Below are 23,509 nucleotides of genomic sequence, written 5' to 3' on the forward strand. Positions count from 1 at the left end.
ACAAATTCCAGCTCACGTGTGGTACCCTTAAGTGGGATAAGACACCCCAGGCTTATGGCAGGTGATGGGTGGCATGAAGCAGATCCTGTAGAGGGATAAAGCACTGTAAATCCACACCCCAGCTTGTTTCACAGCAATTTTTATGTACCTACCTCCTCAGTCTGCAGTTACATTACTGCCCAGAACTTACAGTCAGTTTATTTACATGTGCAGAAAGTGTCTTTTTGGCATAATTCTGCTCAGTGAACTGATGCAACTCAGCAAAAGGACTGTCTTGCACACAAAAACAGGTCTGAGCTGAGGGTGGGGGGGGAAAGAAGTAACATTGTGAGGGTGGATTTAATCAATATAGTTTTACTTCTGTGCATAAAGAAGGCTTAAAACTGCATTCAGCATCCCCAACTGGACTCTGCAAACCAATGAATCCCTCTGCAAAAGGAGCCTTAATTCCTCTGCCTGTTCCCCATTTGAGAAACAGGAATAATTCTCAGCTTGCAGAAGTTTAATGAGGATGAATTTGTCAATATTTATGCCTACAAAGAAAATAAAATATGTTGGCATTATTTAAAGCATTTCAGTAAGCTCGTCAGAGCAGCATCATATATGATCGGGTCATGGGTTAACAAGGATTAATTTTCTTGGCAGAATTATGCTTTGCAATTTTTCATTTCAGTCTGTTACTTTTGAGTATTTGATAATGTAACCTACTAAATTCAGGGTCATTTTGCTTCTTGTATGAAATTCAGCACTTCCCTACATAAATGTTTTTTAAGCGGAAATGTAGCCAGAACAGGGGAGAGCTGAAGTGCTGAAATTCCCTCTTGCAGCTAATAGCCAAGAAACTGCTACAATCCTCCAATTTTGTAACTGCAAGAATTGCATTTCATCACATAAAGGTGGTTGGCAAGTTCCTCTTTCATACCTCGTGGCAATGTGGAGTTAATTCCATATTACAGGAGCCTGGGAGGTTGTCAAGGGGGTCTCTACAGTGCCAGTTCCTTTATAAAATTTCCCCTGCTATGATGGAACCTGCTCCTGGTCACCTAAAGGCCTTTGACACTTGCAAAGATCCTCCACATCCCTTAGATGACAAAAAGCATAGAAATTAAATGCTGTTTGATTAAGGCCTTGATCTGGGAAAATTAAATTTTGCCTTCAATTATTGCAGTGCCTTATGGCTGCTGCTCCATCCTCTTGTCATACACAGTCACCAGAAAGGGCCCAAGGTACCCTTCCAAAGGTCTCCCTGTACAGCTGGGACAATTTAGGATTATCAAAAATCCTTCTTGCTCTACTCCCTCCTCTTTCAAATTAATAAACAGGGCATTGCAATTTCACACTGCTGATATCAATCTGCTTTTTCTGGAGCCCTGCTCTGACCAGACCCTCTCCTGTCCCTGACATGGAGCAGTTTTCATGGATGGCAGCGCTGCTCTCTTTGGAGTCTCACCTGGGTCTACAGAGGCTCTGCTAAGGCAGATCTGATTAAGGCTGACAGGCTCAGTATGGGAAGGAAAACGTCCCTGCTCATCACAGCAGCCCTTGCAGTGGCACTCTGCCAGCCTGGCGTCTCAATCATCTCGTTTATCAGCAGTTTTTCAGTTCATCATGAACTCATTTGTTCCTGTTCCTCACTTGCCCGGTTTTATCTGGTGTGTGAAGCCCTGTGAGCAGGCAGGATAGTGAGTTGTACTCTGTGCTCTAAGATGCAGATGTACTCTGTTCTCTGAGTTGTGTAAGCAGAGAGCAGGAGGGCAGTGCAGCCCTGCTGGAGCTGGGCCGTGGCTCCCTTTGAAAAGCAGCTGCAAAACCTCTGAGTCCCCAGAGGTTGGGGTTCAGACCTCACTGTGCTGTTTCTCTGCTGGGTCTTGGGGTATAATGGAACCCAAAACTAAATTTGCCTGAATGCCCTGCAGCCCCTTTCTGTTGCAAACCCACAGTGGGTCAGTGTAGCAGTCAATATTCTCCTGGGCTCACTGTGTCTCATTCCCCAAATGCTGTGCCCCAGAGGGCAGTGAGTGCTGACAGCCATCAGCAAGCTCCATGGGAAGAACTGTGTTATGAAGACTGCTCTCTGAAAATAGTTCTTCATTTTGGTGGCCTTTCTTTTGTAAGAGTACACATAATTACCCATTCGTGACTTCTCTCACATCCATTAATGCAATGTTTAACAAAAAATCCTTCTTTTCTATTTGTCTAGTACAACTAGATATAAACATCAGGATCGTTAGCTTGTAAAAAAAGCTGAGATGCCTCCTTCAGAAAAGTGTAGCCCTTTATCCTCCATCAATCCCAGACCTTGCTCAGTGAATGATTTGTACCATTGAAGTAATTTTAGCTGTGTGGCATTTGATAAGTTATCACAAACTTTATTACTGTATTTTGCTCTGGACCTAAGTATTTTTTCCTTCAGATTCAGTCTGAATTGTAGCCCTTCTATAGCAAGACATAGAACAAGTCAAGTATTGAATCAACTGCATGTCTTTATTTCTTGTGTGTTACATCTTTAATATTTTTAATATATACAAAATTAGCAAGATCAGACATTATTCATGTTCAAATGCCTTTTTTTCTTGTCATGGGTCAGAATTTCCAGCAAGAAAAAGAAAATCCTCCACTCACAGGATGCTTTGAGTTCATTTTCTCAGAGCACTGGAAATCTTTTTCAGTGCACCTGTTTTCGTGTAGCCCTTTTCCAAGGCAGGGAAACAAAGTCTTTGCAGGCAGAGCTGGTTTTGACAAAAGCCCCCTTTACTATTTCCAACTTCACAACCAAACTGAGTTTCTTTTCCAGAAGTTGTCAATCACATTCTCCCTCAGCAAATCGACACAGCGTGACCCTGCCCACGCTGGGTGAAACAGCTCTTAAGAGAAATACAATAGGGAGCATATCACATTAATCTCCTCTCTGTTATTTGACTGTTTCCCACTAACCTTTCCTTCTGCCAAATTTAATTAAATCAGCTGCTTTTGTGGCTCTAACCTGTTCCTTCTCTGTTTGGACATTCCCTTCAATTCATAAGGCACATATGATATGCAGCCAGCAGGGACTTAGCCAAGCCATTTTCTTAAAATAATTCTCAGCAGTGAATAACAAATGGCTCCAAATGAGTTTATTTTATCCAGACCATAAGGAGTCAACACAGTACAGATGCCCCAGACTTGTGTTGTGCTCCTGACTGCCAGTAATTTTAAAATCCAGGATCTTAGTGTTGTTCATACCACGTGTATACATATAGGATTAGACAAAATGGTTTGAATATATTACATTGATTTTATTTTTTTAGTTGCTGCACTGACAGATTTAAAAAAAAAACCCTCGTGTTCCTCAGAATAAAAAGGTCTGGCTACATCAGTGGTGTCATGAGTGTGGAATTTCAAGCTTATCTGCAAAAATGAGACCAAGTATAAATAATGAGCAATATTATGAATATTTATTCACCTACACTGATCCTCCTGATGATCTTTTTCAAGCTTCCAGCCTGACAGAGCTTAAAGAAGAAGGCAGTTTTACCTGAATTGTGAAAGGCTTTTCTTCCTCTTTCTAATCAAGTGTGATGTACCAGAAAACAAATCAGGCTGATAAAAACAGAAGTCAGACTTACAAGAAAAACAGCTGTAGCAGCTAAATGGCTTAAAGCAGAGAAAGTAGGAAAACAGCATGTGGGGCTAATGATGGGTGGTTTTCAGGTTTCAGAATATATTAAGGCATTCTCCCTGTTTATTAAATTGCTCTGGCAGCATTTGACAGCAAAGGTTTTGTGGATTGTAAGAGTGCAATGGACATAACTAGGATATTTTTTATATCCTAAAGCCTGGCCTTTGGGTAATCACCAAGAAGTTACACGCTGCAGGAGGAATTTGCTTTGCACAAGTCCAAAGAAGGTTGTTTTTTACTTAAAAAAAAAAAATGTTTCTGAGATTGTTGTTTACTTTCCCTTCTCTGCCTTGAGATTCTGAGGTTTTTCTGTCTCAGCACTCACTCTTTTTGTCAGTAAGTGGCAGAAAGCACCAGGAAGCAGCATCAATTTACTGCTGGCATATTTACCACAGGGCACCTCTCTGCAGCACCGGGGGCTGTGTGACCACCCAGACTTTGAACTATTGCTCATCTCTCCCTGCCCAAGAAAAGCCAAATGTAATTTCATGGTTTTACAGAAATTGCCTCAGCTGAAAGTTAGAAGGCTTATTATTCCTCAGGTCTCCTTCTAAGTGCTCTTTGTGAGGTGACCTGGAATCTCTGGGGCATAAAGGAAAGTGTTGATGGGAGTTGGGTTGGAGCTGGTTCCTGTTCCTGGGAGATGCAGGTGGACACCAGCTCTGTCCTGTGCAGAGGGAAGGGCTGGAGATGGGAGCTCTGCAGCCTCCCTCATCCCAGAGACTGAGTGCTCCAGCCAACAAATGGATTTCTCTTCTCACGGTATCGCTGTTAAATAAGAAGGAGTTTTAATTTCATTTTGAAGTGTTATTTTCAATTTCTTTGATGCACGGAAAAATTAAATGACCTGCTAAAGGTCACTTGGGGAGGGTTTGGGAAAATGCTAAAGAAATCCAGATCTTCCAAGCTGCAGCCTGCAGCCTTAATCACAGCCCTCCTCTGTTCTGGCACAGTGGCTGTAGTCAGAATCGAAATACATTATCCAAGATATTCATCACATCTCTTTTTTTGTCGTGAAATTTATCTCTAGCTCATGTCAGCTCACTGCCATCCCTTTGCATGACTGTCAGCAGCAGGTAATTCAGTTTCCTTATTTCTCCCCTGCTTCCTGGTGGATTTACATCTAATCTGGAGTTGGGATCATTGAAACGAGAGATGCCCATTTCTAGTGATTCTGTGATCCTAATGTTGGTGTCGATGAGAGAACCATATGAGAAGCTCATTAGCTGACAGTCTTTCTAAACAGAAAAGTTGATACTATCCAAGGACAGAGATGCTGTAACCATGGGGTTTCTGACAATAATTTTGATAATCATTCTGATAATAGTTTTGAAGTCAGCTCATAGCACCTGAGTCAGTTCATTCAAGCTTTGAGAAATGCCTGTGCTCAAATATCAGGTAAGAAATGTTGTGGCCTCTGTTGCCCAGCCTCTGTAAGTGGAAATGTAGAACAAGTATTGGGTTAGTAACAATCCCCACTGTGCTGTTACCCCTGGACACAAAACACTTCTGAACATTCTGCTGCCACCAGTGGTGGCCAGCTGGGGTCAGAGCCTGGCAAACCCTCTGCAAGGTGTGTTTGGGTCACTTCACTGTTTGGGTGGATGTGTTTTCCTGTATGCCCCTTTCTTTGGCCAGAAGTTGCTGCATTGAAATTCCACATTTTTCACTGCAGCTCGGGTGTTTTTTCAAAACCTTGGTAGCGCAGGCTCAGTGTTTAATCCCTTAAGGGTAAAACTCCAAAAAAAAAAAGAAAAAAGTATCTATCTCAGATGAATGTGGTGGCAGCATATTGCACTCGAAGCACCTCTGTTCCAGTTAAACACAGCCCTTCTTGTGCACAGGATTGCTGGCACCAGACATTGTTAAGAAAATCATTAAAATGATCCATCAGGATCCCCAGCCTGTCTTACCATTTCCAGTTATTTGTCTGCTGTGGGTTGATTTTGTTTCTCTTTTTTTCCCTTTTTTTTTTTCCTGGTTTTGTCTCAGGGCTGTTCAGGAGTTTCTATTTCTGAGCCTCCCCGTGTATCCCTGACAACTGGCAGATGCTCAGTCAATAGCCCTGCTCCTGGAGCTGCTCAGCAGCTCCTGGCACTCTCCATGAGCTGAGGTGGATGAGCAATCCTGTCTGGCTCACAGACCTTCTGCCTGGAGGCTCCAGGGGGATGTGGCCGGGGTGCTGGAAGGCTTTTTGGGATGTGCTGGAGTCTGCTCTGTACCCAGTGCAGAACAGTTTCCACTCCACCGCTTCCCCTGCCTGAATGCCACAAGAAAAGGCAGCCCTGGGCAGCAGCCACTGAACTGTTTGGTCTCAACGCTACTGAAAGGCCAAAGAGAGTAGACTCCTGAAAGGCTTTCTGGCACTCTTTGATGTTGTAACCTCTGCGTGATAAAAAGATCATATTCACTTCCTTTCAGGTAACTTTGAAAGCACTTCCTCCTGCTTTCATAGGAAAGCTCAGCTTGCTAGTGCTGGGTGTTGTACCCACCACCAGAGGCTGTTTTGCTTTCAGAAGCTGCCACACAAAAGAGGAAAGAGCTGCTAAAAGCTGGAGCAGGTCCCATTTACACTTATGTGAGAGATTCAACACCTGCCCTGAGAGAAGCTGGAAGAGTTAATGGTGTTCCAAATGGGTCAAAAGGTGTGAATTGTAACGCATTAATGTACTATCCTAAAGTGCAGTAGCTTAAGAGAGAATCAGATGAGTTGTATAAGGTGTGAGATCCCCCAAGTTATGGGTCTTAGGTGCTGAGAGGGAAAGTGTTAAGAAATAAGTTTAATTGCTGGTTGTTAATCAGGCTGCCAGGAGAAAGCTGTTAAAGGTGGATGTCAATATAGTTCCAGTGCCAAGTGAAAATCCTGAGCTTGGCTGTGGACCTTCATTTGTACCAGAAAGAATGGTTTTTGAAGGGGAGTGGAACAGCTCCTCCAGCCTGGAGGTGTGGATGAAACTGCTGTGGGTGGTGGGACTGAGGCACAGAGAAGTTTATTGGTGTTGGGGTGGTGGCAGGTGTGGCCAGAGGGTCACAGGGTCTCACATCTCAACACCTTTGCTAGGAGGACAGGCAGCCTGGTGAGCACAGGGCTGTTCCCAGCAGAGCAAACTGTGCCTTGCTGGACAGAGCCAGACCAGCACCACCCCTGCCTGGGGCTCTGCCATCGCGGGCAGCTCATAAAATCAAATACTCCAGAGGCTTGTGAAGGGGGAACACCTTGCCATGCTGGAGGAAAAGCCAATACAGCCCCAGCCAAACAGAGAAAACAACCCTGGCTGTTTTCTTCACTGTCTGTGGCCGTGCAGCACTGAGCAAGTGGCCCGGTTTCTTTTAAAAATAGCGTTCCCTCCTTTGTTTTATGCCTGTCTTAGCAGAAACATGAACACCTCAGGTGGGAACTGGTCCTGTGTAGCGAGGCTGTGATGGAGCAAAACTGCATCTTCTTAACTCAGGCAGCAGCCTGTGCATTGGGATTTACAGCCCCGGGTTTGATGTCTGCCGAGGGCTCTGCAGCCACAGCGTGATGCTGTTTTGTCTGTGAGAAATGAAAAAGCCAAGGTTTATCAAAGACTCTGCTCACCTCTGGCACAGGGGTGAAGCTCTCTCAGCACCACCATCGCTGGGGGAGCTGCAGATGTGCTGGGCTCTCTGGGTGTCCTGCAAAGCTGCCTTCTTCCCACAGCTTCCAGAAGAGGGCTTGCTGCTGGAAATCTGCTTTTTAAAACTTTTTTTTAGTAGGGGGTGTTAAGGGATAGATGCTTTAAAAGCTGTTCCTGTGAGCTTTGTGTAGATGGTGGCTAGTTAGGTCTTTTTGGAAAAAGTACTTCTGCTTGAGTCAAGTGAAAGTTTATTTGGTTTTAAATTGCCTTTTCCTGGTTCTGGTGCAGTATTCATTAATGGTGTGTTTGCCATCTCTGATACCCAAAAACATGAACATCAAGTCTTCACTAGCATGCAAAAAAAAAAAAAGATTTAGAAAACAAATCACAAGAACATCTCATGTCCATCTCATTGGTGTTCCAAAATTAAGGGGGAGATTAAAAAAAACCCACAGATATAAAGAAGATGTGAGGATAACCACGGGAGGAAATAGAATTTAGATTTTCTATCTCCTTCACCAATAGATTCCTGCTAATACATCCTACATCCTGGTAACCTTATTTGCTTTACCAGACGTGATGCTAAAATTAGTTAGTCATACATTTCTCAGGAAGTAGTAATTAATTGGACAATATTTGTACAGAGCTTTGAAAATGTAGGTCCTAATTTTGCAAACCCTTTGTCCATAATGCAGATTAATTTAATCACATAATTACTGCATTCCTGGACTTTGCTATACACAGTTCCCCAGCCCACGTGTGATGTATAGTAATTGCCTGTGTAAACTGGCAATAGCCACATTACTCAAATCCTGTGCGTGCACGTTTGAAAACCGGGATCACAGGTAGCACTGCATTACTAGGACTTCATTTTAAAATACTTTGTTCTTTTCTACTCTGTCTCTGAATACGATTTATTTTTGTTTATACCCTCTCCCAGCAAGACTGTGCTCAGCCCAGCCAGGGATTTGAGCCGGTGCTTTCCATGCCAGCCTCTGTCTCGATGGGGAGAGCCACTTGCAATAGCTGTAATTTTGTTTGGGGCACCTGGTCCTTTGTGTGAATGGGCTGGTTTAGTGATAACCATCAGTGTTAAGCCTTTTCACATGAACAGTCTGTGCTGTTTGGCCTGAAAGGGGGTTTCTTCTTTTTCTTTTTAGAAAGTTGTTTGTACACAGAGAATGCTGAGAGACCTGCCTCCTGCTTTAGCTCAATTTGTCATAATTTCTACCTAGACTAAGAGGATTTAGCCCTAATTTAATACATTCTTTTGAACGTTTTTGCTCCCCAGACCCTCTATCAGATGGCTCCAGTATCTCACTCCTTTAGTCGTGAAGGACCTACTAATTTCCAGCCTAAATTTATTCATGGCCAGTTTATACCCATTCGTTCTTGTGTCAACATTGTCCTTTAGTTTAAATTGCTTCTTTGCCTTCCTAGTGTTTATCCTCCCGATGTTATTTATAGACAGCAATCATATCTGCTATCAGCCTTCGTTTTGCCAGACGAAACAAGGCAGGCTCTTGCAGGCTCTTCTGCGGTGATGGGCTCTTCAGAGCCGGCACCTGGCTGGATCCGGGGCTCAGAGTGAGCACAAGGGCCTGGCTGTGCTCAGCATCCCGATGATGCTTGGCACAGCAGCCAGGGCTGCCAGATGTGCAGTGCTGAGAGCTGCACACGGGGCTGTGCCAGCAGAATTTGTGCTTGCTCGGCAGCAGGGAGCTGGTGGGACATGGGGACAGCTCTCCTTCCTCGTGTCCAATGAAACAACTTCCAGGAAAGTTTTATTGTATTGGTGCCTTGCTTCGTTTTGTGCTATTAAATCACATCCTTCTATTATTATCCCATTGCCCTTCTTCCAAGCTGCCATTCTTCCTGTACAAGGCACCTCTTTAACCAAGCCCTTGACTAATTTCCCATTAACCGGCTTAACTAATTCCTTCAACTAATTCCCATCTTCTGGAATTTAGCTTGATGTATTTCTTTGGGGCACTGTATCAGATGATTGACAGAAGAGCAGACAGATTAGATCTGCCACAGTTCCTTTAATTATTCCTTTCTTCATAATTTTTTCTTTCGATAGTCCTTCTTAGTTTTTAGGTCAGACTAAAAGCTCTGCACTTACCAAGATGAGTTTTTTTCCTTGGCTGGAGTAGAAACAGCACATTTGCTTTGCTGTAGCATGAAGATCTGTTAGATTTATTAGAAACATTTGCCACGGGACGTCCCACAGGCCTCGTTGGGGCTGGGTTTTAGTCTAGACCCCCTTGGGCCACGGGCTCATTTCCTGAGCTCCACAGCATCACCATCAGAGCAAACACACAGTAAATGTTAGGAGCATTTGGGTTTACCTCTATGCTGTAGTTTCTGCCCTGTGTTATTTAAAATGTCCTTTTTGCAAAGAAAGAGAATGGGAGAATTATACTGTATGATCAAAATGCCATCGAGAAAATGTCTCTTGTGCTTGGGGGCATGAGGCTGCCTTTTTTTTTTCTTTTGTTTTTAATAGTCGTAACAATAATAATACTATTAGTACAACAAACTGAGATGCCCCTGGAGATGATGTGACAAATTAGAAGGACATGCTGAAATTGAAATTGATTGAATAGTTCAATAAAATCAGCTTAATGCACAAAAGCAAAAAGATTAGCTAGAGAAAAACAAAAAATCAGTAATTTGTTATCTGCTGGGGCCAATCTCACTGGAGATTGAATTAGTTATAAACTAAAACAAGGCACTTGAAAGGAGCACTCTTATGTGCCCACAGTGCTGGAGCCTTTGAGATGGAGCTGGATGTAGATGGCAACCATGTGCCTGAAGGATTGGCAGGTCAGATCTCAGGCTATTTCCTTTTGGTGGATTTGGCAATGTTGGCTTTATGGCTGGACTTGATCTTAAAGATCTTTTCTAACCTAGAGATTTCTGTGATTTCATCTGTCTGAGTTCTGTAGAACTTCCCCACCATTCTCCATGTCAGAATCCACTTTTGCTCTAAACACGACAGTTTTGTGTTGAGTTGATGGAGAGCAGGGCAACTTTGGGGATGTCTCTGGGATTCTGGCTCACTTCTGATGTTTGCTGTCCTGAGATACAGCACCTGCCTCCAGTGTGTGCATTGCCATTGTGATCCTGCCTGATCCCTTTGAGATCTGCTGGAATTCCCCACGTTTTATCACCAAGCTTGAACTCCCTGTCTTTGCTGCAGGAGTGCTGTGTTCCTGTGCCATCCTTCCCTTCTTTCCATCCTTCTACACCAGCCCTTTGTGTGGCTGGTACATTTGCACATTTCAATAAATTCTGGCTATTTTATGTTTGTGTGTGTGTCATTTCTGGCTTTTTTTTTCTTCTTCTTCTTCTTCTTTTTTTCTTTTTTTCTTTTTTTTTCTTTTTTTTTTTTTCTTTTTTTTTCTTTTTTTAATGATGTGATCACCATCTTTCTTTTAAACTTCTTTAATTTAGTGCTCTGAATTTGTGTGGGGTGTTTTTATTAAGCTGCACAGCTCAGTGAATGGTGCTTTGTTAAATAAAACAACTCTGTTATAAACTTGGGGTCTGTGAGTACACACACACAGACATGTTTTTCTTATTTATGGGAAATCTGATTGCTGCTACTTTTTTAAGTATCCTCCCCACTTCTGTGATTTAAGCCTTCTGTTATTTAAACTAAAGTATTTGGCCTGTTAGGAAATACTTCTATCAGCCTCTCAGATTGTCTATAACAGAGAATAAAGAAGGAAAAACTAAATATGAAATAGAAATTACATTCACTAATAAGGACATTTCAGCCTTGTGCAGTGCTTTACAAATGGAGGGGTGAACAGCACTTCTTGCATGAGGCAAAACAAGGGCTAACAATAGTTCCTCCCTCATCTTTTATTATACAAGATAGGAAGAGATAATGAAAATGCATTTCCATAATATATTCCAGTTGCAAGGTGCTGATGGATCCCTCAGTGTGATGTCTTGTCAATTTAGCAGGTCAATTAAAAGCCCTGGCATCAAGATAAAGCTAAAATGCAGATCTCTTATTCTGGCAACTCAGAAGAATTAAAGAACTGAGCCAATTACAGCACTTCAAGGATGTTTATATGGGAATAAAGAGGTCTAATTGACCTAATTCTTGCCCTTTGAAACTTCGGAGGACATTTGACATTTTACACACGCTTGTACCTTTGGCACCTTGAAGGAGCAGCTCTGGATACCTGAGCTGTGTTCTGGGGGTAGTTGCTCTTTCCTTGCATCAAAGTCCCTCCACCTGGCTTCACAAAAAAGCTTTTCCTGTAGAAAACACAGGTTTACTCACCTCTGGGGCTCTCTGAGGTGCCACCTGCAGCCTTAAGGAGCAGGGTTGTGTTGAGCTTTTGGCTGGATCCTTCCCTGGTCCTCCTGCATCCCTTTGCCCACTTTGCAGGAGAAAAAAAAAGAAAGCTTTGCTTTCCTCTCTGCCTGTAATGTGCTCTGTGAACACAACACGAAAGCAATAGTAAATTCTGCAGATCTAAATGAAAATTTATTCTTGAGGCCAGTTGTAAAGATCAGGAGACTTCTCTTGGTGCAGGCAGATATTCCTAAATAAAGAGATCCCAAGAAGATGTGTGCACATGCAACATCAGATGGCCTCTCCTATTTTATTCAGGTTTATTTTCCAGTTGTGTTGACTTACAGCATCCTTTAGAACTTCACTGTGTGATTTTTATGGCTGGCTCTGCGAGGTTTTTTTCCTTTGAGAGCTGTGTTGTAGGGGGTGCTCAGGAATTTAAATTAGTTCTGCTGAACTGCTGTTTATTGCATTGAATTATTTTTTTTCTTCCATACTGGACTTAAATTCTCCTTATTTACCAAGATTGTGTTAAGGATTGAAACACAAAGAGCATTTTAATGCTTTTTGGGCATCAAACTGTGTGAGCAGAACGAGCTGGAGGGCCGCCAGGCAATGTTGATGTCAATTTTGGGGGTATAATGTTCTTAGCAATGTTTTCAGTGAAGACACATGAACGAAACTTCAACTGGTTTTCAGAAGACAGAAGCTAATGTCGCAGAAAATACTTAAAAGTTAATAAAAATGTCATCTTCAACCAGGGAATTTTGCCCAAAACACCGTTATTTTCCCATGAGAGAGGTGATGTCCACCAATCTATGCAAAAATCACTTCAAAAGCGTTGCAGAAAAATTAATTGATTTTTTTTTTTTACTAACATTTTAAATCTAATTAATTTCTCAGTCTGCTTAAAGATCACACTTGTATATGAAAAACAAACCAAGGCATTTTACAGGGTGCGTTTTTGTCTCTCATCTTTTCCTTTTCTTCTTTTTTCTTGTTTTTCCAGAAAGTTCAGCAGTACATAGTCATTGTTCAAGCAACAGATATGGAAGGAAATCTTAACTATGGTCTCTCAAACACGGCCACAGCGATCATTACAGTGACAGACGTGAATGACAACCCCCCTGAATTCACCTCCAGCACTGTGAGTACCCACATCAGCAGGGTGATGCATGGACACGGGGTTTTAATTCATGGATTTTCATATCTGCTGTCTCCCCAAGCTGATTGGGCAGATAGGAGGAACTTTGATGGATAACTGTGGAATAAAGACAGGGGAGAAAAAGGAAAAAGGGAAAAGGCTGATTCATCAACCAGCAAAACTGTTTGGTGACTGATTTGGCCAAGGCACTGAAGGAGCAGAAATAAACGTGGCAAACAGCCCATGTCTGATTGCACCAAAGAGGATGCAGTGGTTTCATAGCAATTGCCTGTAGACATATCAGAGTTATTAATACTTATGAGTGAAATCCTGAGCAGTGAGAGATATTTGGGGTTTATGGCTTGGATATGATTTCGAGAGGGCTCTAAGTACTCTAAGTGGTTACAGGTAGCTGGTAAAATTTGTATTTCACTGATAGCTCTAACAGATTATTTGTGTGTGGTGGCAGTAAACGTGTAGGCATTCTTCAGTGCATCTGGTTTTAATCAGTTAAAGAATTTTTTCTCATATTTTGTTAGCACAGTCTTCTTCTGTTCTGTTCTCGTGTATTCCAAGGTATTCCTGCAGGGCAAGGGGAAAAAAACAGAGATTGCAAATGACAAATTTTTAGAGCTGGTTAAGGTAAAAAAATGAAGAATTGGAAGGTGAAATGATGTGGTCTGGTTCATTCCAGCCTTCATAACCCATAGATGTAGAACATCTGCAATGTGCATAGTAAATTTAGAAATCACAGAGCAGTGCAGAGGTCTGTATGCTAATAAATGAGAAATGCTTGTGTACCCCCTGTCTGTATTCATCTGAGGGTCAACAAGGAGCAGCAAGTGATGTATCTTAAATGGACATCAAATCTTTACAAATACAGAAGGTCTAACTTCTTTGTGCTCGAGTCACTGAACATCCTTGGAGGAATGTTTTTATTATTTATATTATTCTGAATTTTCATTCCATCCTAAAGGATCTCTAAATATTTATTAGGACCGAAATTTCCCCTTGGTTACACTCTTACAAACTGCAGATATGTCACAGAACTCAAGGAAGTCATGCAGAGCCCAGTTTATGCCCCTGTGGACCCATACTGGTTTCATGTCAGTTCTGGAGTCTGGGTCCTTCCTTCTCATCTCCATCAGGAGCTGGGCTTGGGCTTGTGACGTGCTCAGCACCCAAACAGCATTTTCTCACATGGTGACTTGGACCTGGATTCTAACAAGAAGAGAGGCACTAAATTCCTCCTAAGTTGGAGAAAAATGGGCACCCAACACGTTTTCAGGTCTGGGCATCAATCCCCAGGCTGTGCTGCTGCTCCAGTGGATGCAACAGCACACAAGGGCTTCTTGTCCACCGTGGACACTCAAGTCTTCATGTTATATAAAAGGTTAAAGATTAAAAGGTTAAAAGGTTAAAAGGTTAAAGATCTCCTTCAGTATGATACAATTATGAAGAGCCATAAAAATAAAGCACTTGGGCTGTGTGGTCCTTTCTCCTGCCAGGATAGAATTGTGCTTTCTGGAAGGAGGTTTGTGTCTGTGGACCTTGCACCACAGCACTGCTACAGCTCCCTGGGCTGTGGAGGGGACTTTATTCTGCCAGGGAAATACTTCTGTGCCCTCCGTTTGAGTGAAAAAGGAATGACATCTAGTGGCCGTGTCCCCTCAGCACAGGTTGTTCCCCTGCCCCAGGCTGTGGGGTCCTTGTCCCCAGGTGAAGGTGGGAGCTGAGGTTTTGGGGAGCAGGGTTACCTGTACGAGCACACTGGTGCCTTCTGCAGGGCAGCACCCCCTCCAGATGTGCTGAATTTTAATGGCTTTCCAAAGCACTTCTCCAAGCTGATGGAAAGTGGGATAATGGAAATTCTCTTTCAGGTGAATTCTGAGTATTTAATGTCTCGGTGTGTGTTAAACGTGGAAGGAATAAAAGCCATCAAGAGAATTACCCACAGAATTGTGTTAAATGGATTAGAAAATGCTGCTCTTCCTCTAAGCAGAGTTGATGTCTACCATTATTTCTCTAATTTTAATCACCGAAGAAAGAGTTTTGCAAGGGCCAAAGGGCTTTCCACAGTGGCACGTGGGACTTCTCTATAAAGAGTTTAAAACCAAGGGTGTTTTACAATAATACTTTCTGATTCTGTGGAAACAAATATCTTTGATATACTCCTGGGTATAGCCAGGCTGAATTTCATGTGAGTATGAAAGTATAATATGTTTTTTACCTTACTGGCAGAGGGAACAGCATCAAGCTGATAAGTTTCTCTAAGCCTGAGCTGAATCTCCTCACTGTCCTCAAACAGTCTGATCTGCATTTTAACACCTCTAAAAAAATAGCAAAAATCACTTTCCAGGAAATCTATAGCTCCTCAGAGAGTGAGAAAGTCCATGGTCTCTTTTAACTCTGCAGACTGTTTGGAGAGATATTGTAGATTTTTATTTTAAACAGTTGTGTTGAGATGCTGCTGTAAAAACAAAAATAGGCTGAAAAACTGAAACTGTGGCTTGCTCTTGGCAAGCTGCCAGATGAGAGGAACTCAGGAGCTGTATTCATCCCAGACAGATACAAAGGCCCACCCTACAGGGCTCTTAAATTACCTGTCATTCAGCCAGGGTGGTTTTAGACTTAATCGTTTCTGGATGGGAATGTAGCTCAGGAGGACACTGCACCACGCTGGTGTCACAGCTCATGTATTCAGCAGCAGGAATTAATGTTGCTGTGTAAAATCTAACAACGGGATGGGGGAGAGGAAAGCATCCACTGTGATGGTCAGGAGAGGCAGGGCACGTCTGTAGCCAGGCATGGTGCAGGGGGAAGAGGCTGTGTGGAATTTCAGACACAGGAATGCCAAAGTGACACATCCAGCAGAGGTGTGTTGGTGAGTGGACATCCAAAATACCAGATGGGCTGGCATCAAAGTGTAGTGCTGGATGAGAAGTGGTAAAAGAGCAATAAAACTACAGAGAGGATCCTTAAAGGTACAGAATGAAGATACCTCAGTAAAACTCCAGAATGCCTGGGTGCTTCCGTGAAAATTGATCTCAGTGGGTTTCACATTCTTTGACCCACCACCTGACAGGCAGGGGAAGAAGGAGCCCCACCTTCTCAAACAAAGGGTTCTGAAATTACGTGGGAGGAAGGAAATCAGAGTCTCTGGATGAAACAGTTTGGAACTCAGGTCTGCTGTTCACTCCAAGGCCAGTGTCCATCAGCATGGCCAGTGCTGGCAGTGATGAGCACTGCCTGTATCGAGCTGCAAGGCACCAGGCACAGCAAGGACCAGGTGCCTCCCCTGAGCCTTTCCAGCTCTTTTTGTGTGATGGGAAATGTTTGCCTGATCTGCAGTGCTACCTGTGCCTGTGCTGAGAAGCATCAGAGAGCAGCCAACAGTGGGGACGTGTCTCCTGAGAGACACCACAGAGTGGAGCATCTCCTGAAACACTGTAAACATCACAGGCAGCTGTTTGGGGCATTTTTAATGGTTTAATGCAGGACTGTGACCCAGGGACTGTTCTGCTGGCTGTCTAAGGGACTTCAGCCTGTCCACAGTGTTGTGTTCTTCATGAGACATTACTGCTTGCAAAAATAAGTGGAGGCAGCTCTTCCCTCTGCTAAAGAGGAGAGGTAGCACTGACCCCTCAATGTGCCCAACCAGCCATGCCCACAGGCTCTGGGTCAGATGCCACAGAAAAAGGTATTTTAATCCCCCATGCCCAAGTTTTCAGTGACTTATTCATTTCTGTGGAATTTTTGGTGGATTTTGCACCTGCCAAGTCACCAGCTGTTGTAAAATGTTGAGATTTTAACTGGACTGTGTTACAAAGGCTTTGTAGGAATTTTTACTGGAAAACTGGCTCTCTTTCTGTTGTAAGATAAAGGTATCACTATGCCCTCCATTATCCAGAGTCCTTGTTACTTATAACAGGGTCATGTCCTCTGACATGTCTTAATTGTGGAGAAATTCCTCAGTCTCCCTTCAAATATTTATCTCTGGTGTGCAAGTGAGTTGTGGTTTTTCCATATTAATGTGGATCCATAGCCTCTGGCCAGATGCTCACCTCAGATACAGGAGGTGCAGTGAAATTAGTTGGTATTTCAGAGATTAAAAGTCAGCTGAGACAGAACAATGCTGGATAGTCTCAGGTGAGGTTTGATGTAAGATTGAAGCATCTTTCTTGCTCACAGGAGGAACACCTTTAATTCCAGAGAAATCTTTAACTCCTCTCAGGCAGGATGCCGTTTCCAGTCTGACCCATGATACTGTTAATAGCCATCCAAGGATTTCCACTTTATCTAAGAAAATGCATAATCAGAGGGGAGGAGAAGTGAAAGAAATCCATGCCTACACTTGACTCATACAAAGTCTATTTTTATCATATTCAATCAGGAACAATCAGGCACAGAGAGGAGACGCAGATGAATTTGCATGATCAGACTTCTGTGTCTGAAATGTTAATTAAAAGTTATTTTAAATTTGCCTACTGTGCAGAACTTGTTTTTATAGTAGCCCATGTGAGGAAAATATTATTTCACAGGGCTAAAGTGCTCATGATTACTTGAGCTTGTGGATTTTCGGGAAAACCTGCCTGGCAATCAAACTCTCAAAAAATTTGGAGGGGGTGCAGAAAGAAAGGGAAAAAAGAAACTGGGCTATTCAAGTTCTTTAAGCTCCTGAGCCTTAGGAGGTCTTATTTAAAGCTACTTTAAAATTTGGCCTTTGGCACTGCTTTGAGAATCTCCTCTTCCAAAGCTGAATCTGGTGGAGTGTGTTTTAAAGAGGCAGCTCTAGGACAGCATCCCCTTCCCTGCCTCGCTGGCTGATCCTGACCCTGCCACCAGTTAGGAACAGCTCCAGAGGTTTAGGACTGGACTGTTGGGGCTGGCTGGGTGCAGTCTGCTGGCCTGGGAAAGGCTGCCTGGCCAAAGACTGGCTGAACTCAGAGCAGGGTGATGTGGGGTAACCTGAATTCAGAGAGGCTGTGTTGGAGCAGGAGGGATGTGTTTCTGGGAAGGGTAAATCTGGTTACTACATGGACTTGGCTAATCAGTGAAGGAGAAATCCTTGTGGCAAGCAGATTGGGAAAAGCAGTTCTTGCCAGTTTTTAACTGGGTTATTTAATTAATATTGTCAGACCAGGCTCACCCCTGGCTGCTGCAGTGAGGCTGAGTTAACCTGGCTCATGCTGGGCTGGATCAGGCAGTGCTGGAATCTGCAGAGAAGAGATTCCTGCACAAAGGAACATGGAGACAGACCCAGGTTAAAAGGGCTTCTTGGTTTTGGCTCCACTCTGCCAGAAATGTCTGACCTCTGTCTGTGCAGGTGTTCTGGTTCCTGCAGTACTGTGGGAGATGTTAATGAGCCCATTCTGAGAAGTGCTTTGGAATTTGAGGGGGAAGATGCTCTCGGAGCATCGCTGCCCTGCTGGCATTGTCCTTTACCTTGAAGAGTTCTTCCTTCTCCCATTCTGATGTTTCCTTCCCTTTTCTCTCCCCTGTGATTTACTAGTGTACATCATTCTGTGAAGCAAAACAAGCCAAGATCCTCCAACCCCTTCTGTTTTACAGCTTCCTTTCCCTGGTTATCTTGCTAACCCTGCTGTGCTCCACACTCTGCACAGTTTTCATTCTTCTGACCCAATTTGGATACAGTAATCCAGTTTCAGTGCCTTGAACAAGGCATTAGTATTTCCTTTTTCACGGCCATGCTGTAGCTCTCACTTAGCCTCCTGCTCTGTGAACTTGCCAAAATTGTGGAAACAAAGCAAACAAGCATAACCTAAAATCGTATTCCCTGTTCTGAATGCATTTGTTCTCACATTCATTGTTTGTTTGAGGAGAGAATATAGCTGTGCATCAACCTGTGCAAGAGCAGCACTGCACAGAAATAGCTGATGTGAACTGTAAAAATGTGACTTTTTTGCAAGTGGGGTGAATGCTTTGCCTGGGCTTCAGCCCCCTCAGTCAGATCCTGCTGAGCTCCATTTTTAACAGTGAGCTTCAAAATAACAAAGCAGAAGGGAAAGCCCTCAGCTCTTCCTTCAGGCTGAAAGATTGTGACTTCCAAGTGACTGGGATGCAAAGATGCAAATAGGTCTGCTTTGGAGAAATGATATTTAATGGTCATAGGAAACCAAAATCAGCATCCCTGTCAGGCTGCCTTGGGGTTTCCTAAACACATTTATAGGCAGATGTACCCAGAAGCATTCAGAACATGGGAGTGTTATGAGAAATCCCTTTTACATGCATGCTCATGTTTTACAAATTAATCTTACACTATGGAGGGAAAACCCAGCAGGAGTGGGATGTCACTGGGATTTCCTGCAGGCAGAAAATTGGACCAGGATGCTTTCCAGGGCTCCCTAAAAAGAGATCTTAACAGGGTGATCCAAGAAAAACTAGAAAGTGGGTAGCTTGCTATCTCCCAGGACCTTGGCACATGTCCATCTGCCTCCTCCCTGCTCCTGGACCCTGGAAAAGATGCAGGGTTTAAATCTTGAGCACTGTGTGCATGATTTGGCAGTGCACAGACCAAAGCTGCAGATGTGGCTGTCCATTCAGATCTCACTGTCCCTGTCACTACACCTGTGCCGTTCGGAAAGTCTGCAGTGACATCTGAATGGAGATTACCCTGGATCACACAGCCTTTTTAAATCATCAAAACCACGCCTGTGGCAGAATTTAAAGGCAGAGTTCAAGTAGATTGCACAGGTCAGAGGTGGCAGGGGAAGGTCCAGGGGCTGTGGTAAGGGAATGTACAGGACTGTGTTGTTTTACAGCTGAAGACAAACCCAGGAGTTCTGTACAGTCCTGCAGACAGGCTTTATTGTTAAAAATCAATTATGCTTTCATGGAAATTCCCAGATGACTGTGTTCACTTGCAGTTTTCCAGTCAAAACAAGGCTAAGCCAAGCTACCCAGCAAAGCCTGGGCTGTTACAGAGCTGTCAGCCTCTAACTGAAATAAATTATTATATTCAAGTGAATTGAATATGCCCAGTAGCATTTGGGTATGTGAGCATCTACCTAATTCTGTGTGCATTTCCATTAAATATACAGTCAGTGAAGTCTTAAAACCACAAATCAGTCTAGTTTTCCTAAATAAGACCCCAGTGCTTATAAATTGAAATGGGCTTTCTGCCTCTTGTTGCATGTCCTGGTAACAACCTTTGCCATGAACAATGAATTAGATTAAGGATGTCAGGTTGGGAGGCAGCAGTAACAAACAGAGCAATCTTCATTCTTCCCATCCTGTTTCAGCCTTGTGCTCAGCTCACCACAATAATTCCAAGGCTTTGCAGCTGTAGATACACAGGCTAACCACGATTAGGAAATTATTTACATCTTGATCTGCCTTTGGAGATGGATCCCTACCTCAGTGCCAAGCCTGTCCAGTGGAGCTGAGGAAGTGTGATGCCCACACAGTTTCATTCTAGAAATTAAAGAGAATAGAGATCACCCCCATTCATAAAGAATGGGGGAGATCCCCAGCTCTCAGTGCAGATTCCCTGGGAGCACTGTGGCTCTCCCAGGCACAGCATCCCCCAGTGCCTGGAGGGAACACAAGACACACTTCGTACTCTCTTGTGGATGCTCAACTTTTGTTCCTTTCTTATCACCTCTTTCATCTAAAATGAAAGATATTTCTCACTTTATGAGAAAACAATAATTCCTCACATCTTAATAAAAAAAAAGCATCAGGCTCTTCTGTGATGTCTGTTAAGCCTTTACACCAGTGTAACACATGACAGAAAGGATGAAATACCTTTGAGACTGCAAAGCAGACAGAGATACAGGGATGTAGATGTATAAATACCAAATAGAGATGTGCACAGAGCTGGATCCAAAGCACAGATAGATGCTGTTGCCAGGCACACAGTCATCAATCATATCCAAGTCTCTACTCACAGATAAATTGTGGATTATATGAATTATTCTATTATATTGTGTGGGTATATATGCACTGATTTAAAAAAAAAAGCCATCTCCTTAATAGAAGTCTCTTCCTAATAGACCCCATTAATCAAAACCTAAATTTACAGTGCCTTTTGTTTTGTTTATTTCCGTTCAGTACATTCATTTTCAAATTATCACCAAATTAATCATGTACAGAGCTTTAAAGTGGCTGCCACGTGGTAAAGCAGTTCTGGTTCCTCTCCATTACACTGAGCATTGGTTATTAAGGCACAGTTCAAGGCTCTGTTTAGCCTGACTCTGCCCTGGACCTAATTGGAATCAGCTAGATTCTTCCTTGTAAATGGGTCAGTCACACAGAAAAAGCATCAAATGTAATCTTGAGATTGTGCAATAAAGCAGAGGAAAAGAAAAAAGAAGATAATTTTATTTCTCCTCATTGATACCTGCCTGGTGGTTAAAAGAAGGATTAAAATGAGGTCATTAAACTTTCCTTGGAGACAAAACCCGGACCTCAGTGGTAATATGATTAATCAAATATAAAAGTGAAGCTATTCTGAATGAATAACTCATTTTTATAGAATATCTAATTACTGAAATGTCGTCTGCTGCAGAAAAAAAAAGGGGGGGGGAAATTAATTGCAATAACAATTCAAGAAGATAAAGTTTTTCTGAATTAGGTCTACACAGGAAGCTAAATTGAGTTGATTAAGTAATTTTGGTTTCAGGAACACCCTTGATGGAAGTTAGTGGTAATGAATTTTTCAGACCTCAGAGTTTAAAATTGCCAAAGACCAGTGATTAAAAAAAAAAAATCACGGGAACGATAGTTTCATTACAAATTTCAATTTTCTGTCACGAAAAAAAAAAAGCAGGGGGGATATAAAAAAATACTTTATTGGTCTCTCTCAGATTGGACACATGTAGTACTTGGTGTAAAATCAGGAGTAATACAACCTCCTCTCCATGCTGGAGAGTGTGATCTCAGTCAGCTGGAGCTGCAGGAGGAGCAGCAGGATTCCAGGTGCCTCCTGCATGTGTTCCACTGGGAACTCAGAGCACGGGGCCCCAGTGCCCATGCAGGGCTCCAGCAGCTGCCCCTCGTGGGGTGAGTGTCACCTCCATCCTCAGCACAAGGGGACACCTAACAGTGTCACACATCAGCTGGTTTGACATTTGGCTTTCTAACCTGCTGGTTTGCAGGTTTGTGCAGCTGGGTTTGTATTCTAATCAATATTATAATAGAATTATATTAATAATTTTAAATTTTAAAGTAATATTAAGTACCAAATGTATCAAAGCACAGACAACCTCCAGCCCACCACAGCGCCCATCAGCCATCGTTCACCATCCCCCATTTGTCATGAGCCCTCTCATTTGCAGCATCTGGAGCTGTCTCCTGGTTCAATCTCATTTAGCAGGGATTTCTCTCCTCCCTCTCCTCCCCTGTTCAGCCTGTGCAGGATCTAGAGGGAGAAGCTGCATCCTCACCCTGTGCTTTCCATGGAACTGCCCGGTGGTTCCAGGCAGGTGTGAGCTACCTGTGTGCAGCGAGGTGTGACAGGGACACGTGTCACTGGCAGAACCTCAGGAGTCAAAGGAAATGTCAGAGAAAAATGCCCTTGTTACTCTGTGCTGTGCTGCCATGGAAATGGCCCTGGGCTCTGCCACCAGATCCGTGTGTGTGGATCAGACGCTGTTCCCATCCTCTCTGGTGTGTCAGGATAAAAATTTCAAGGAGAAATCACTGATGCTCCTATATCACATATCTACCCACGTTTCTCATCTGACATTTTTCCACCTGTGGCATTTCCCTCAAATTCCAATGGTTTCTTGTAGATTTGGTGCCTCTCTCTGCTTTTGGTTATATATGAAATATCCTAATTCTCCTCCTCAACCCAGAGCTGGAGACTCTTATTCAGTTGTCTGAATGTAGACACCAGCACCATCGTGGTGAGGCTGGATGTCCACCCAGCCTGGCATGTCCGTGTCTGCCAAATGTCCCAGGCAAACACCCATTTCTGCTGGATTATTCATCATCTTAAAAGTCCATAGCATCTCAGGCACTGCTGAGAAATTTAAATACATTCTGTAACTCCTTTATTGGAAGGCGCTGAAATAAATCCCCTCCTTGGGTCGGCAGGTTTTTAATTCTTCAATATTCTGTTGCTTTAAAAACAGTTTCTTCCAAGAGCTGTCATTTTAAGAGGATATATATCTGGAATTTCATTAAGTACATTTCACTTATGAAATCTTTAGTGACATGCTGTGGTGGGGAGGAAGAGAGATTTAGCAAAGGATTTGGGAGTGCTGTGAGTTTTCTCTTATCAAATCTTTCTAACTGTCCAGGATGTCTTAAAGTTTCCTGGTTCTAGAAGAAAGGGTCACAACACAGAGAACAGCCAGTTAAAATCAGAGAATGGTTGAAAGCTTTCACAGAGGTTTTTTTAGTGTGGTAGAGGTTTTCATACTGCTCAGCATAGTGCAAAAACAGGTTTTAATTGCTAAAAAATAAAAAAGGAGAAATAATACTCTTTTCTTTCCTGAATTTACAATTATAGAGTGACTCCACGTTTTCTTTGACCCAATATCCTGTGTTTCTCACTGCATTTTTCTGCTCCATTCCACAGGAAATACTGTAAAATTTCAGCAAGAAGCCTCTTTTTCATGGCAAAGCCGATTAATTACACAGTATTTAATGTAGTCTTTCCTGTGCTCTGAGTTACTGAGTAAACAGGCAGGCATTTCTCTAGAATGCCAGATTCTCCCCTAGGTGAAGGTGGCAGGATGGACTGGGTGACCTTCACAGGTCCCTTCGAGCACAAACCATTCTGTAATTGAGATTTTAGGGACTCCATCCTTTCCTGAAGAGAC

At 43.0% G+C, this 23,509-nt stretch overlaps 1 protein-coding gene across 1 annotated transcript in view; it reads left to right on the forward strand.

Moving 5' to 3' along the window:
- The window catches only part of CDH4 (cadherin 4), a 426,922-nt gene that overhangs the window by 373,660 nt on the left and 29,753 nt on the right, over positions 1-23,509 (forward strand). The window contains exon 8 of the mRNA XM_063404276.1: positions 12,585-12,722. Coding sequence (XP_063260346.1) covers positions 12,585-12,722 — 138 coding nt within the window. The remainder of the gene's footprint in view (positions 1-12,584; positions 12,723-23,509) is intronic.

This window comes from Prinia subflava, chromosome 8, assembly GCF_021018805.1.
Source record: "Prinia subflava isolate CZ2003 ecotype Zambia chromosome 8, Cam_Psub_1.2, whole genome shotgun sequence".
In the NCBI taxonomy this organism is placed as follows: domain Eukaryota; kingdom Metazoa; phylum Chordata; class Aves; order Passeriformes; family Cisticolidae; genus Prinia; species Prinia subflava.